At 43.8% G+C, this 13,507-nt stretch overlaps 1 protein-coding gene across 1 annotated transcript; it reads left to right on the forward strand.

The window, feature by feature from the left end:
- Positions 1–548: 548 nt before the first annotated feature.
- On the forward strand, positions 549–13,279 carry ankrd24 (ankyrin repeat domain 24). The gene is made up of 21 exons (XM_047587966.1): positions 549–617; positions 2,157–2,287; positions 2,543–2,631; positions 2,709–2,773; positions 2,900–2,957; positions 3,177–3,247; positions 3,355–3,461; positions 3,760–3,932; positions 4,573–4,595; positions 5,094–5,213; positions 5,304–5,423; positions 6,100–6,229; positions 6,354–6,532; positions 7,603–7,766; positions 8,370–9,151; positions 9,247–9,563; positions 9,885–10,106; positions 11,124–11,300; positions 11,386–11,547; positions 11,661–11,726; positions 12,893–13,279. The coding sequence occupies exons 1-21, from the start codon at positions 582–584 to the stop codon at positions 12,953–12,955; spliced, it is 3,255 nt and encodes a 1,084-aa protein (XP_047443922.1). The 5' UTR covers positions 549–581; the 3' UTR covers positions 12,956–13,279.
- The last annotated feature ends 228 nt before the right edge of the window (positions 13,280–13,507 follow it).

Below are 13,507 nucleotides of genomic sequence, written 5' to 3' on the forward strand. Positions count from 1 at the left end.
AACAGAAACCCTCACCTGGAACAGGACAGTGCTCCACAGGTAGGCTGCATGTTTCTCCACCGGCTTATTGCACAGTTGTATGTTAAAAGCTACTACACCAATGCTTATCATAGTAAGCACATTTGTGCATTCCTAAAATGTCAGTGCTCCTGCATGCCATGTGGTTGAGACTAGGATGCTTTACTGTTTGTTTCATGCAAATATAGTACCTGTGTGCTTTATCCTCTTTTCTCTCTTCCCTTCCTTATTTTCTGCTCACCTCTTTCTTCTGTCTCACTACCTGGGCAACCTCAGGCTGGGTCGCCCCACATGAGCTGACTTCTGCTCAAGGTTTCTTCCTATTAAATGGGAGTTATACATTGCCTCCGGTGCCGTAGTGCTTGGGTGATTCAGACTCTGCATTCAGTAAAGTCTCCAGAGACAGTTTTGATTGTTTTTGATGCTAAATGCCATTTAATGAACCTACCGTTAATAAGTCATGAATAATTCAGTCCTGTAAGGCCATTGAGGAAGACTCTAAGTGTGTTTCTTGGTTACCTTGTTTCTAGTGCTCTTGTTGACACAGAGGCTATCACACCATCATGAAAAGTCTGAAAGCAAAGTTTAAAAAGAATGAGGTAAGAGCCATCTTCCTTTGTACATGCTGATCCTAATAGGTGGGTGTAGTTTAAAGGAGTACACCTAAGTTATCTTGCCTTTAACCTAATATCACAGTGCCCGGCTGCTCTGAATTAAATAGTCATTCACGTAGGTCCCAGGTTGCTTTTTGCGTGTGTGTGTGAATGGGGGGCACTGGGATTTGGTGTCACCAAGCAGCAGCAGGAGAGCAGGCCAGTCTGCAGACTGCTGCTATAACCAGAGATCTCAGGTAGCCTTCAATTATTCACACATACACACACATGCACACAGAGACTCACAAAGAATTCCTACCTTTCTGCTGTCATCCAAAAGGATGCTGATGTGAGTATAAACTTTTGTGTTTTTTCCATGAACTGATACAAGGAAATATAACATGGTTCAGACTGGCATATTGATGTTAGACACTGATATAAACTAATAGATAGATAGATAGATAGATAGATAGATAGATAGATAGATAGATAGATAGATAGATATCACATCATTCGTGTCCACCCAAACCTGCAGAGCAGGGTGCAGCTTATCCAGCTTTTTTCTCGTCCTTGTGCTGAGTCCTCACTTCACACAGGCCTCGCTCTGTAGCTGCAGAGAAACAGATCTGTGACGCTGCGGGAGGGGTTGGGGGTTGGGAGGGGGGGTACTGTGCAGGACTTGACAAAAACTAATGGAGAGAAGGAGGGAGCCTCTATAGAGAATAAGTCTGCAGAGAAATTATTAGGTTAGAGAAAGGAGGACAGTGAGGATAGGAGGGAGGTGGTGGTGAGGTGCAGTGGATGGACCGGCTATGTCCCCGCTAGCAGCTGGAACGGGACGAGAGGATGTTGTTTTGAATACAGAGAGGGTACACTGCGCTGAGGGATCCTGGGAGGACAGTAAATAGCCGTTTGACTGTGCGTGTGTGGGTCACAATTTATGTGTGATGAAGTGGTCCGTTTCACCGGAGCTATGATATGATGACTGCATAAATACTGTGGTATGTACGGTTGCTCTGACCTCTAAAGGATGTCTTACAGAAACTTATCTTAGCCTCCAAATTAACCGAGTCTGCTTGGTATTTAGCCTGGCAGCAGTGTGTGTTGTCAGGCAGGACTTTGTACTGTACATTGTAGCTGTAGTTGTGTGTGATGCCCGGCTAGCCGAATGGATCCTCAGCAGCCTGTTTTTAGCCTGATGAAGCGGTTCTGTCCGTGTCTCAGCCTGCTGCCGCTGCCAGTAGGTATCCTCTCTCCTGTCCAATAGATGAATAGGAATTAAAACTGCTGCGCATAATATGAACTCTGATATAATATACATTGTATGTAATGTAATATCTGTATTAAAAGTTGTTTTGTGTAACTTATAAAATTGGTTTGCTGTATTCTCTTAATCTTCATGGAAAGTCATGTTTCGTGGGTACAATCAATGATTTTTGTTCCTTATATTGCTCAGCCATCTGAGATATGCAGAGTGATATCAGTTTTCATGGGACAATGGTGACCTGGTGGGTAGTGACCTGTTCTCTGGCTTGGCCCCCTCAGAGTCAGGACTGGAGTAAGAGTGATGAGAGGCTCCTGCAGGCTGTGGAGCAGAATGAACTGGACAAAGTGTCGGTCCTCATTATCAAAAAGGGTGTCTGTCCCACCAAGCTGGATGCTGAGGGCAAGTCGGCGTAAGTTGGGCACCTAATTTTAATTTTATACTGTTGGAAGCTGTTCTGTTAGTGGAGGTGTTTCAGTTGCAAAGGTTTTATTGGTTTTAGTGAAATTGTTACACAAGTTATTATACACAAATATACCTAACACTGAGTGTTTAGCATGAACTCTACAACTAAACTGACTGGAGAAACTTAGCAGTTGTACACAATTCTCAGAAATCAAACATGTAAATATGAGTCATTTGTATTTTTCTCATTCACTTTTGCCAGGTTTCACCTCTGTGCATCCAGAGGTCGACTAGACTGTCTGGAGGTAATCATCTCTCATGGAGCAGACGTCAATATCACTGATGGGGCTGGTGAGATATTCTTACAGATATATTCTCCTGTAAGTGTCATGGCCTGTTTGTAAATGTTTATGACTGACTGATTCTAGGCTTCAGCGCACTTCACCTTGCAGCCAAAAATGGCCAGCCAGAGTGTTTAAAGAGGCTGTTACAGGTACAACAGAGCGATAGTTAATACATAAATTCTCAATGAATAAAGTTTGGAAAATATATTTTTTAAAAATGATCTAATTACAAATGGGATTTTTTTTTTTGCTGTCATGTTGGTTTCTTTTCATAGGAGAGGATGGCTGTAGATTGCACCGACAGCATTGGTAGGACACCTCTTCACCATGCAGGTAACTGTTACAGCATGCAACAAAATTAAAACGATGCAGTCAAGCAAAGCAAACTCAGCAAATAGATCCCATTGAACATATTATTTAAACTAAGCATCAACCCTGAATCTCAGTTTACCATAACAGTATCTACAAAATCTACAGCGACTGGAAAAAGTTTAGGAATCCAGTTGACTGTATGTCAAGTCTTGATAACCATGATTGTGATTATACCCCCAGCGGTTAGTGGCTGTTTATCCTGCACTGAAATCTTGTGGGACTTTAAAGCTAATCTGGACGTCCAGGACAGTGTGAGTTCGAGGAATGCAATTAAAATTTTTCAAGTACAATGTACATTATTATTCAGTCGACTATTCAATATATTGTTGCTTCATCATGTTTGCATGGTTTCTATCAGGACGGGGTCACTCCTCTGATCCTAGCAGCCCAGATGAGCAGAGCAGAGCTGTGTGTCTTTCTGTTGGGTCGAGGTGCCAATGGAAACATACAGGACAACCAAGGAAGGTACTGAATTTAAACTGATAATCTCCGAGAGATTTTCTCTGCCGCCCCTTGCCCATTTCATTCTCAGAAGATAAGGCATTAAACAGTAGTTTGGAGTACTTGGAGTTTTGGAGGAATAGAGGACATCCATCTGGGAGAATCAGCTTTCTGTTTGGCCATAGAGAGATGCTTGTCTAATGAATTGTCTTTGCACATACCCGTGTTATTCTTACTTTTCTTCATCAGTAATTTGCGGTTGTGTAGTTGGCTAATGTTGTGTCATCGTGTTGTAACTTTATATTGTGCCTGGGGGTCACAGGTCTGCATTGATGGTGGCCTGTGAGAGTGACAGTGCTGAGACCGTAGCCGTCCTGCTGAGAGGCGGTGCTAACACACAGCTGGTTGACTCCCTTGGACACAAAGCTAGCGACTACAGTGCAACCACCGGTAACCAACGCATCACGCAGATGTTGCAGGACGGAGTACCTCCAGGTACAGTATCCAGTCTTTATTATTGCCTTTGCTTGGAGATTTCATGAAGTCTTTCTAACTAGCCCAGCTCTGTTGGCCTTTGTGATCAAATTATTGACAATCCTGTTTAGTTAGTTCTGTTAAATCATGACTAAAACAGCTTTGGACAACACTATTTTTTCATGTGAAGTGTCAGCTTTTTATAAAACACACATCAGCAGCATCACACTGATCATCAGACCTATTGTATGGCTTCTGCTTTCTTACTGCACTGCTCCCCCAGGAAGTGACTATAGCAGGAGGAAGTGGATGAGGAGGACAGCTGGGTGTGATTGTAAAGTGGGGTTTAAAAAAAAAACTGAGCCAAAGGGTTGTTCTACTTTTATCTCCCAACAAAGACTTTGCTGATATATGAAAAACAGATGTGTGGCTGGTCACGAAAGATGAAGCAGAGGATTCGGTCCTCACGTGATGCCTGACCAATAAAGTTCATACTGTATTAATAGAAAATAAGATTTGCAATGGCAATTACTGTATGAAGGCTGATTAAAAAGCAAATGGAAAGTCCACATACTGTATTTATAAGAGCTTCAGGTTGTCTGCTGAACCTCCTTGCTGAAGAGGTGTTTTACATTATGTCTCTTTCTCTATGCGAACGCAGCATCTGAGGGCGCAGGCGAGGAGGTAATGCATAGCTGTGTGTTGCATCACTCCCTCCATCAATGAGCTCATGGTTCACGTTGGCCGATCATATTGTGCACGTTTTCCAATATGAGGTCATTGTTTTTGTGTGCTGCTTTCTCTTTGTTGGTCTTTCTTTCCCCTTTGTTGCTGACCCCTGTCTTATCTTGGTTTCCTCCATTTTCCATTTTAAGTTGAGCTTGATCTCTGCTTGTCTATGACCCCCCCCCCCTCCCATCCACATGTAGCCTACACATATCCCCTCTGGCGCCTCATCAGTGCAAGGGGGGACTACCCCCCGCAAACGGAAAGCTCCTCCGCCGCCTCGCTCCCCTCTTCAGGTACTGTAAGAAGCATATGCAGTATCTGTACCTCAAACATGAAGCGACGTCTGAGCTGTGAAAATCTGAGAGTGATTTTCTTGAAGTATTGTTTTGCAAAAGATTAACACGACGCTATCATCTCTTTAACACCAATTTTATTTCTCCTCTCATCACAAAGATCCAGGGTTTGCCCCCCTCTCCACTACCTCAAAGTCCAGCTCCTCCTGCCCAGTCCCCTGAGCCCCAGCAGTCCCAGTCTCCCTCTCCCCAGCCTCCAGAATCCCAGCAATCAGCCCAGGTTAGCACTGTTAGTTTAGTGTTTTGTTCAGCTGTAGTGGCTGTTTTCCCTTCACATTACTTGATCGTTTTTTGTGGTTATATTTTTAAGGCAGAAGATGAGGAAGTGTTTGAGGAGATCCGTCGACTGCGTCTGGAGAGAGGCCGTCTGCTGCAGAAGATCAAAACCTTGGAGCAGCAGCAACAGAGTGCTCTGTCCGCAATGGAGGAGGTACTAAACTATTCTCACTACTATGTTTGTCTGCACTGGGCTCATTCATTCAGTCTGAACTCTATTGATAGAGCTCTGTGTGCATACCAGGGGTTGCACAATTTCAGAATTTTTAAAGTCGACAGTCGACACCGACTAGCCTCTGATGACGTCACCAATAAAAACACATTCAAAAGTAATACAGTGAAATCTATATTCCTAACCTGAATACATACGCTAAGAACAGACGGCTAATGCGCTAAATTAACGCTCAGTGTAGATATGTATAGTCTATATTAAAACAACTCAGCACCATGAGTAGTAATTAATAGTACCCCACAGTGTGTTGTAAGATGGGATGGTGCAGCCTTCTTCTCTCTGTGTTAGGGAAGGACTTTTGGTGAAATTGTTAATTAACTGGTGTTGAGAGGATTTGGACGGTTGCTCTGCTAGCGTTAGAGGATGTCTTTTCAGTTGAGTGTGCATTGCAATAGTGCTTTTGTTGTATTTTAGAATTGACTTACATATTTTCACGGTACTTTCACGGGCTTAAAGCATCATGGCACAGCACTGAAGTTGACAAACTGACTAGCAGACTAGTCTATGACTATGACCCCTAATGTATATATTTATTTATTTATTGTTAAACTAAGATACTGCGACTTATAGCCTAGCTGAATGTGTGTCCATGCACTAGTTGTCCAAACTGAAGCAGCGTCTAGAGGAAGCAGAGGCAGAGAGAGATAAGCTGCTTGAGGAGCTCAAGGGGGCCCATGGTATTGGAGCCAGTGACTCTGAGGACATGGATGAAATGTTGGACTTCCCAGGTATGCGAACCATGTATTTGTGAACTTTCCCATTTCACACAGAGCACACTTGTACATCCATGCGTGTGTGCATGAGTGCGCCGATTTATTCTCGTTCTGGTTTCTGTTGAACCTCTCCTTCTAGAAAAGCTGCTCTCTAAGCGCTCCAGAGCCTCCCCTGCTCAGGATGAGGCCACTTCTCAAACAGACACTGACGCAGCCAGCCCCTCTCCTGCCCCTGCAGACCCAGGAACTGTTGCTGAGCTGCGTAAACAAATAGAGGAACTTACCTCACAGAACTCTGAACTGGTCCTTAAAGTGCAGGTAAGGCCAAACAACACAAATGCACAAACACGCAAATAATGTATGAACACCTACTCACACACGGAACAGATGCTCAGTCATTCAATATGTGCCGTATTAAAGCACACAGATATACCTAGTCTCTCTCTCTCTTACCCACGCACAGTGTTAACAAGAGTCTTTAACAAGATTATATCGATTGTGAAGTGATTATTAAATGGTTCCCCTGCAGAGGGCTGAGTGTCCCTGACGCAAGCATTAGTCATGACCACTTAAACCCTAGGGCCGTGGTACACTAATGCACCGAGACAGTATGTGTACATGCAGGTATAAATAAAACAGCATCAGATGCAGACATGATGGCATTTTGTAGACATTCCCAACCAACTGGGTCATGCCGGTTGAAGTAAGCAGAGTTATTTAGAACTGAGGTTTGTTTGAAGTAGTCTGTTATGCTGTGGTTGTTCATTCACCAATGACTAGCACGGATCCAGGCCAAGAGTTTCGCCACATCAGCCCTGATGTGTGCAAAAGGGTCAGACAGGGAAGAAGTAGAGTTAGAAACGAGGGCATAGAGATAGAGTCCGTGACAGTCGTAAACTAGCACCAAAACCTCCTGCTGTTCTGTAACTCCTAGTGAGATCATTTCTTTCAAAGAAGTTGTATCTGTTTTAGACATAAAGGTACATTTTAAGCTCATGAAAACATTTGTACGTTATCTAGGTATGTAGAGGAAACTGTCCTGTCTGACGAATTAACCTGGGTTAATGTCATCAGTGTTATCTGGGGATATGGGGATTGAAAGAATTTCCCTGGCAGGAAGGGAACTGTAATGAAACGATAGATGAACTGTTTTGGTGCTTGACCCATGCAAAGGTCCGCTTTTTTATGTTTCTCTGCCATGTTACAAAAGCACTCGCTTGCACTTCATTGTACACGCCTTGTCCACTGTTACCAAAATAACTTGTTTACTCTGATAACAGACGTTACTCAGTAGTTGTGTGAGATCTTATCAAATCTAGCAGTTGCCTAAAAAACAGTACAAGGCATGTTACTGAAAAGTGTGATCATTTCACCTGTGTTGTGTGCAGATGCTGGAGATGTTCGAGAAGGACGACACAGACATGCAGACCTCCACTTCGGACTTTGTCCCCATTGTCCAGTATGAGACCCTCAGAAAAGAGTATGAATCCCTACAGGAACGCTTCTCTCAAGCCCAAGCTTCGGATGAGGCCTCCAGTTTGGCAAAGGAGCAGTAAGATTTATTCCTTTTTAATTTAAAAAATAAACTGGAGTAACTGTTGCAGTTCACATTCAATTCTTCAACCTCTATAAGTAACGTTTTACTACTACTGAGCATTTAAAAAATGTAGTAATGTAGAGGCTGAGCAGGCTTGTGTGCAAGATGTATACACATGGTATCATGGCTTTGCTGCTTATTGTTTTATTTAAATAAATCCCAGAATATGTGTGTGCAAAAGTAAACTGCACTATACTGTAATGCTGAAACTGTCGTCAAAGTGAAATGATGAATTAACTTCTGTTTTTGCAATTGATTATAATTATATTATAATTTGTATAATATGTTTATCAAACAAAATCTCCCAAGAATAAGAAAAGTGTTGTTTGGGTGTAATTTAAGGACGTTATCTTTGGCTCATGTGAGTCATGCTTGTTCAGCTTTTTACGACGTCTTACAACCTATTTATGATCGTTAGGTGCGTGACATTTGTGTAATTTCATCCCTGTGCAACATAATGAATGATCTGCCTGATATGGTGCTAGACATGCTTACTGTTACATGGGCCTCTTGAATTTTATTGAGAAATTGCTTCATACTCCTTGTCTCGTTTTGTAGAAGTGATGCCAAGTCTCAGGAAGGAGCTGCAGATGCAGAGAGTACAGAAGCTCTGAAGGAGAAGCTGCGTGGGCTGGAGGAGCAGCTGGCCTCTGCCCAGTCTGAACTCGAGGAGCTAAAGGAGCAGATGCGCCTCGGGGTGCTTTCTGTGGAGTGTGGTGAAGGAGATATTCCCGCAGCAGGTGCAGGGGCTGCAGAGGAGGGTCCAAGCCAGGAGGCACAGCAGCTGAGAGCCAGGGTGACGGAGTTAGAGGAGGAGCTTGTTAAGAGACAGGGCGAGGCTGGGGGTCAGAGCAGCCAGGACAGTGACACAATCAAACAGCTGACGGAGAAAGTAAAGGAACTCCAGGCTGCTCTGGCCCAGAAAGAGTCGATGAAAGAGGAAGGGGAGAAAGAAGACAAAAGAGGAGATTCAGAAACAGTGAAGAGTCTACGTGGCAAAGTTGCTGAGTTGGAGGCAGCGCTGGCAGAGAGCAGGACGTCCGGGAAAGAGGGAGGAGCAGCAGGAGATGGAGATCACGTCCGCCGTCTTCAGGAGCGATTGGGTGAGCTAGAGGGAGAGCTGAGAAAGTGTGTCCCTCGATCTGAATTAGAGGAGGTACAGGTGGCTCTGGGCCTCCAGTGTGAGCAGCTGGCAAGGGAAAGGGCGGATGTGGCTAGAAGGCTCAACGATGCCCTCCTGGAGCTGGAGAGACTCAGACCCCCTCTACGTGGTGATGAGGAGGAGGAGGAAGAGGAGGAGGAAGAGCATTCTGAGAGCTCAGAGCCCTCAGTCGTATCAGGTGTGCAGTTTTTCTGAATATAAAACCATTGTATTTAGTTGACATTCCTGCACCATTTGATCATGTTGTGATGGGTCGCACCTTTGTCCAATCAGAGCACTCCAGGCGCACTTTGGCAGCAGTGAGAGAAGAACTGGAGGTGGCCAGGCAGGAAGCAGCCCAGGCTCTGGACTGCCTATGTGCAGAGCGGGAGGGCCGGGCACAGGACGCCCTGCAGCTGAAAGACGCCGTGCCTCTTTCAAAACATAAGGAGGCGCTGTCTGCGGTGTCAGAGCAGCTAGCTCAGACACTGCAGGAGCTCCAAGAGGAGAAGACCCTTCGGGGCCATGCTGAGGAGCAGACCGCCAAACTAGAAGCCAAACTGCAGGACATGCAGGACGCCATTTCCAAAGAGGAACATGAGAAAATCAAGGTCAGCAGGGATTACCAAATATTATCACAACAATTATCACAGCAAAGTAATGGAGCTGTGGCATTTTTTTATGAATTTCATGATTAATCAATAAATGAGATGAAATACAGGATACTATTGATAAGAGTTCTAGTTAGCTTTAGCAATTGAGATACACATACTGTAGTAGATCACATAGATACAGTAATAAAATAAGCTATGCAGTTATTTAAATAATAATCATTGTATTTCTATGTCATTTAAGAGCATGCTTTGTAGGTTAACAATGAACATTCAGCATGAAACCAAAGTCCTAACTGATCTGAGTTTCTTGTCCCTCAGGCTGCCCTGCAGGCCAGTGAGAGTAATGCAGCAGCAGCTCAGGACGCTCTGACTGAGAAGGAGATGGAGTTGAGAGAACTAAAATCCCTGAAGGCCGCGGAACAGGGTCTGATCTCTAAGGAGGACCATGAGGCCCTGCGGCTCTCTTTGCAGGCTGAGATCAACGCCATCACAGCTCGTTTCAATGACCTCACTCGAAAACATGAGAAGACCTGCACTGAGGTGTGTGTATGTCTTCACAAGTGGTGTGTGTGTGTATGTGTGTGTGTGTGGGAGGGGGGGTGCATGTTACTTTGTCTGCCTTCAATCTTTTCAAATGCCATTAAAGCCAAATTAGATGTTATTGTGTCTGCCACAAAGTGAGCTGTGTTCCATGAAGGCCTCTTTCATGCTTCTACATTATTCATACAGTATGTCTATGACTTTCCCTCGTCAGTGCCCTTTTCTGTTTTATTGACTCCACTGCGTATGTGCCTACTGATGTACTGATCCAGTGCTGGGTTAGAGCTCAAAATGTTCCTTTAGCCTGTGTTATGTTATTCAGATGAACAGTAAATACTCTACTTGATAAACTGGGTAACATAAAGGTCATTCAGGGGCCTTGTCACAAAGAAATGCTATCTTAAAACTGACTGCTGCTGAGAGTAAAAGGTGTTTCAGCACAACAACAAAAACAAATCCAAAGAGTATATTAATGATTCATGTAACGTTCATTCACTAAATCAGGACATATGACGTGGCATAACATGTCACAATGTTAGATGGCTTGTGAAATAGAAAAGGAGGCGAGAATTCTTCAAAACAGACTTTTATCTTTTATCACTGCAGATATTTGGTTTGTCACAGCAGGAGCAGCACGGGTGGGATTAATAACATTACTGATGGGTGGAAGTAGTCAGCTTTAATAAACCTGTGCATCTGCTCCTATGATATGTCAAAAAGTCTGCTGTGATAAACGTCTAACGGTATAAAGCAAAACACATAAAACAGGTCTAGTGTATGTGTGTGTGTAGTGTATTTGACTGGCCTACATTCAAAAGAAGGGCCCACTGAATCCAAAATAAGGTTTTCCTGCTAGCATGTGTTTCTGTTTGTTTGTTTTTTTTTTAATTATTGCAACACTGTATGGCCCAACTATGTGCCTTCAATATTTGCTTTTGGTTTTACCTCCACTTTGATAGAAGGAAAAAGTATCTAAAATGGGATTTTTATAGTGTGGCACGTGGTTTTACCGTCTAGGTGTTCCAGGTGCAGAGGGAGGCGCTGTTTAACAAGAGTGAGCGGCAGGTTGCAGAGTCCCAGCTGGCCACAGTCCAGCAGCAGCTTGCAGAACTAAAGGCCCAGTCCAGCCACATCCAGGAGCTCCACAAGGGTATCCAGGAGTCCCAAGGCCTGGTCAAAGAGAAGGACCGCAAGGTGAGAGACCTCGTAGACAGTTCTGATAATTGCTGTTAAAGTACAAGATTTACAAACTCATGTGTTGGGATGCTCGTTTTTGCAGATAACAGAGCTGTCAAAAGAAGTGTTCCGTCTAAAAGAAGCTCTGGGAGCTCTCTCACCTCCTCTTGGCATCACGTCCTCCTCCTCATCTACCCATCAAGGTAATCCTGGACAGCAAATGGCACTGCAGAACAGGATTGGAATACTCACCCAACAGCTCCAGGTAAGGAAGGAATTGACAGTAGGGAAAGAAGCCACATATCACTTTATATTATCTACAGAAAAGATCACTATAGATCCTGGATTTTAACATGATGCTAATATTATTTTTTGCAGGACTGGGAGCGAAAGCACAAACAAGTGGTGACTGTATACCGTTCCCATTTACTGGCAGCTGTACAGGTCAGATGAACATATGCACATTAACATATATTAAAAATGGCAATAGGATATTCCTGATCAGTGGTTTGGGTTGCTCCAGGTCACACCTCAGCAATTATTGTAGAAGTAAACCACTACGGTCTTGACTATTTCCTTGTTTTTGAGGGAAATCTCAGGAAAGATGCAGGACAAAGGGGCTCACCTCGCTCTCTCATTCCATTAGCTTGATTGTATTCCAAAACTAAGATGTAGACATATGTTATTCCAGTGTGTTATAGCTTACTGGAAACAGCTGACCAATGAGCTGCTTACAGTTAATGCTTTTAGGGTAAGGTAGTGGCTCTAGAAGCTTCCAGGTGTCTCTTAAAATGGGATAGGCTTGCTTAATGGCTAATTAGCAGCTGTTGTCTCTTTCCTCTAGCACTGGTGAGTGTGCCAGGAAAGTCAGAGGTTTGTGCTGGTTATACTGATATGGATGAGGTAACGTGTTAGGAAGGAAAGGATGCCACATATTTTGATGGTCTAGACATTTTGCTGAAATGTCATTCCAGTAGCCCAGCCACAATAGTTTGTATGGCCTCCATGGGCTTGTATGTATAGTTACACATTGGGGCATGCCTGGTGTCCAGAGGTATCTTCAGGCAGCATAACATTCTCCATGGCTCCTCCAGACCTCCAGTGATCTGCTGGAGGTCATTTTGAAGGACTCTGGCAGTGCTTATTCTTGTTCCTCCCTGGGATGGGTTGAGGACCTGCCACAGCCCTGTCCAGCTCTTCTACAGTAACTGCCTGTCTCGTTGACTGATTTGTCATCGTGGAGGAGCTGGACTGCCCATGTAACCTCAGTGGGATCCAGGAATCAGTTCAACAGTCAGGAAAGACGAGGAGGGAATAATGTCAGTGACCTCCGCCTGTTAAACCATTCCTGTTTTGGGGGTTGTCTCATTGTTGCCCCTCTACTGTACCTGATGTCAGGTGATGTTGATCTGATGTTATCAGCCCCTTTTTATTTAACTGACCAATATTTAGAAGTTCAGAAGCTGAATTGACTTGATGATATACTATGATTTATAAGTGCTCCTCTTATTTTTTCGAGCAGTGTATGAAGTGGCATCAAGCAGTAGGCTATTTAACTACATCCCACTGCCGCTTATGAGCGTTGTGGTTCTGCTCTTTTTTCCAAACAGGGCCGTATGGATGAAGAGGTGCAGCATTTGCTCCTCCAGATCCTGAGTATGACACAGCAGTGACTCTTTTCTGCAAGTCTCTCTCCACCTCCAGTCCAGCAGCCTGTGGGACCAGTATCATAAAGACTGTGTCTAGAAAGCCAAATAAAATGATCTGTGGTCAGACATACAGTAGCTGCATGCTTACAATATAGTAACCTAAACAAAAGCCTTAAGGCTTGACTGAAAAACCAGAACGTGGAGTGCCTTCATTATCAGGGGTTTATGATAGCTGAGTGTATGTGGATACAGAGCAGTTATTTAGACGATAGAATCAGGTGCACTGATTGTGGAAAAACCCTATTGATTTTATACAATATTGTTATAATAAAATAGAAAAATAACTGCCCTGCTGTTACTCTTGTTCTTTTTAAACTTGATACGGTTGGCTGAATACAAAACGGAATGGGTTTCTAAAGCCACAACCACTACACTGTCCCTCATCTATTTTTGGTTGATGGAAGCCTCAGGTCTTAAATTGGCTGCAGTATGTGAGCATGGGAAGCTAGACAGCTGAGAATTACTGTGGACTTGTGACAGATATAAAGACTCGCACATGACAAAACACCATTTGAA

The sequence above is a fragment of the Mugil cephalus genome, chromosome 6 (genome assembly GCF_022458985.1).
Source record: "Mugil cephalus isolate CIBA_MC_2020 chromosome 6, CIBA_Mcephalus_1.1, whole genome shotgun sequence".
NCBI classification, from domain to species: Eukaryota; Metazoa; Chordata; class Actinopteri; order Mugiliformes; family Mugilidae; genus Mugil; species Mugil cephalus.

What these genes read in the sequence shown, in the direction of transcription:
- ankrd24 (XM_047587966.1), top strand. Translation starts at nt 582, where the DNA reads ATGAAAAGTCTGAAAGCAAAGTTTAAAAAGAATGAG. An exon ending in GACACCTCTTCACCATGCAG is followed by an intron (nt 2,958 to 3,176) that starts GTAACTGTTACA and finishes TTATACCCCCAG; the next exon opens with CGGTTAGTGGCTGTTTATCC. An exon ending in TGAAATGTTGGACTTCCCAG is followed by an intron (nt 6,230 to 6,353) that starts GTATGCGAACCA and finishes CTCTCCTTCTAG; the next exon opens with AAAAGCTGCTCTCTAAGCGC.